Source organism: Penaeus monodon, chromosome 13 (assembly GCF_015228065.2).
Source record: "Penaeus monodon isolate SGIC_2016 chromosome 13, NSTDA_Pmon_1, whole genome shotgun sequence".
NCBI lineage: Eukaryota > Metazoa > Arthropoda > Malacostraca > Decapoda > Penaeidae > Penaeus > Penaeus monodon.
In genome coordinates this window covers 7,132,048-7,133,118 of record NC_051398.1, presented here as the reverse complement: position 1 = coordinate 7,133,118, position 1,071 = coordinate 7,132,048, and the positions used below count along the sequence as shown (strand labels likewise).

The following is a 1,071-nucleotide window of genomic DNA, read 5'->3' as shown; positions in this document are numbered from 1 at the left end:
CACTGATCTGCCGTTTAGCGTGACGACGTCTAGGATGAGGCTAACGTACACGAGAGACAAGGCTACGCAGTGGGGAGACTTCGTGTGCCGGATTACCGCTGTTGGTACGTACGAGAGAGAGAGAGAGAGAGAGAGAGAGAGAGAGAGAGAGAGAGAGAGAGAGAGAGAGAGAGAGAGAGAGAGACAGAGAAAGGATAAAAAAAAAAAAACGCATCATCATCACCCTCATCTCACGAATTCTCTTTCATATTTACCTTTATGGTCCCTCTCCTTTCCCTTTCCTTCGCTAACCCCAACCCCCTCTATAGCAAGGGAACAAGTGCAGGTTCATCGGACTCAAATTTTCCCACTTTGACACCTGTTACAACACCTGTTCTGACGCCCGTCGGCTTCCCATAATAGACAGGTAAATGCTCTTCCTGATGAGTATCTTGTCTGTTGTTCTACATTGCGTAAAATGCTACGAAACAGGAAGAATAATGAGCGTTCTAGTTTTCTTTAATATTTTCTACGTGTTACAGTTAAGTTGATATTTTTTTCTCTTAAATCTATGGTGGTTTTAATTTAGTGTTTTTTTTTCTTCTCAGATCTGTGTTGTTTTTATTTATTTTTTTCCTATTTGTTTCCCTACAGGTCGCACGTCAGGGCAGCGAGAAGGGAAACGAGTACATAATAAATTTCACTAAGCGTGAAAAAAATACCTTGTGTGTATTTTGCTACTTTATTGGATAAGAAATAATCACATTTTTTTTCTCCTCTAGTTCAGTTCGGACATCGACGAGCCATTGTTTCGTCAGTCATTCTCGAAACAAAGAAGACAAAGATAACAATATGTACGATCTCCTAATGTCTATCGGACAACGAGCCTAACTCTTTTTCTGGACGTGTTTTGCATATCGGAAAGAAAATAAATGTCAAAAAGGTTTATTTACAGGTGTGAAGGGTGACGGCAATGGCAATTAATTCGTCAGCCTGATTTATTGGTCACATTGATATTACAGCCGGTAATAAAAGTGAAATAAAGGAAGTGTAAAAAGTATACAGGTGTTTTATTTTTATCCTCTATTGTGC

At 39.6% G+C, this 1,071-nt stretch overlaps 1 protein-coding gene across 1 annotated transcript in view; it reads left to right on the top strand.

Moving 5' to 3' along the window:
• LOC119580079 (eukaryotic translation initiation factor 5B-like) overlaps window positions 1–1,039 on the top strand; it is an 18,026-nt gene extending 16,987 nt beyond the window's left edge. Inside the window, exons 9-10 of the mRNA XM_037927983.1 lie at window positions 1–104; window positions 762–1,039. The exon at window positions 1–104 is cut by the window's left edge and continues 30 nt beyond it. Of these exons, the coding sequence (XP_037783911.1) occupies window positions 1–104; window positions 762–847 (190 nt within the window). The 3' untranslated portion in view covers window positions 848–1,039. The remainder of the gene's footprint in view (window positions 105–761) is intronic.
• The last annotated feature ends 32 nt before the right edge of the window (window positions 1,040–1,071 follow it).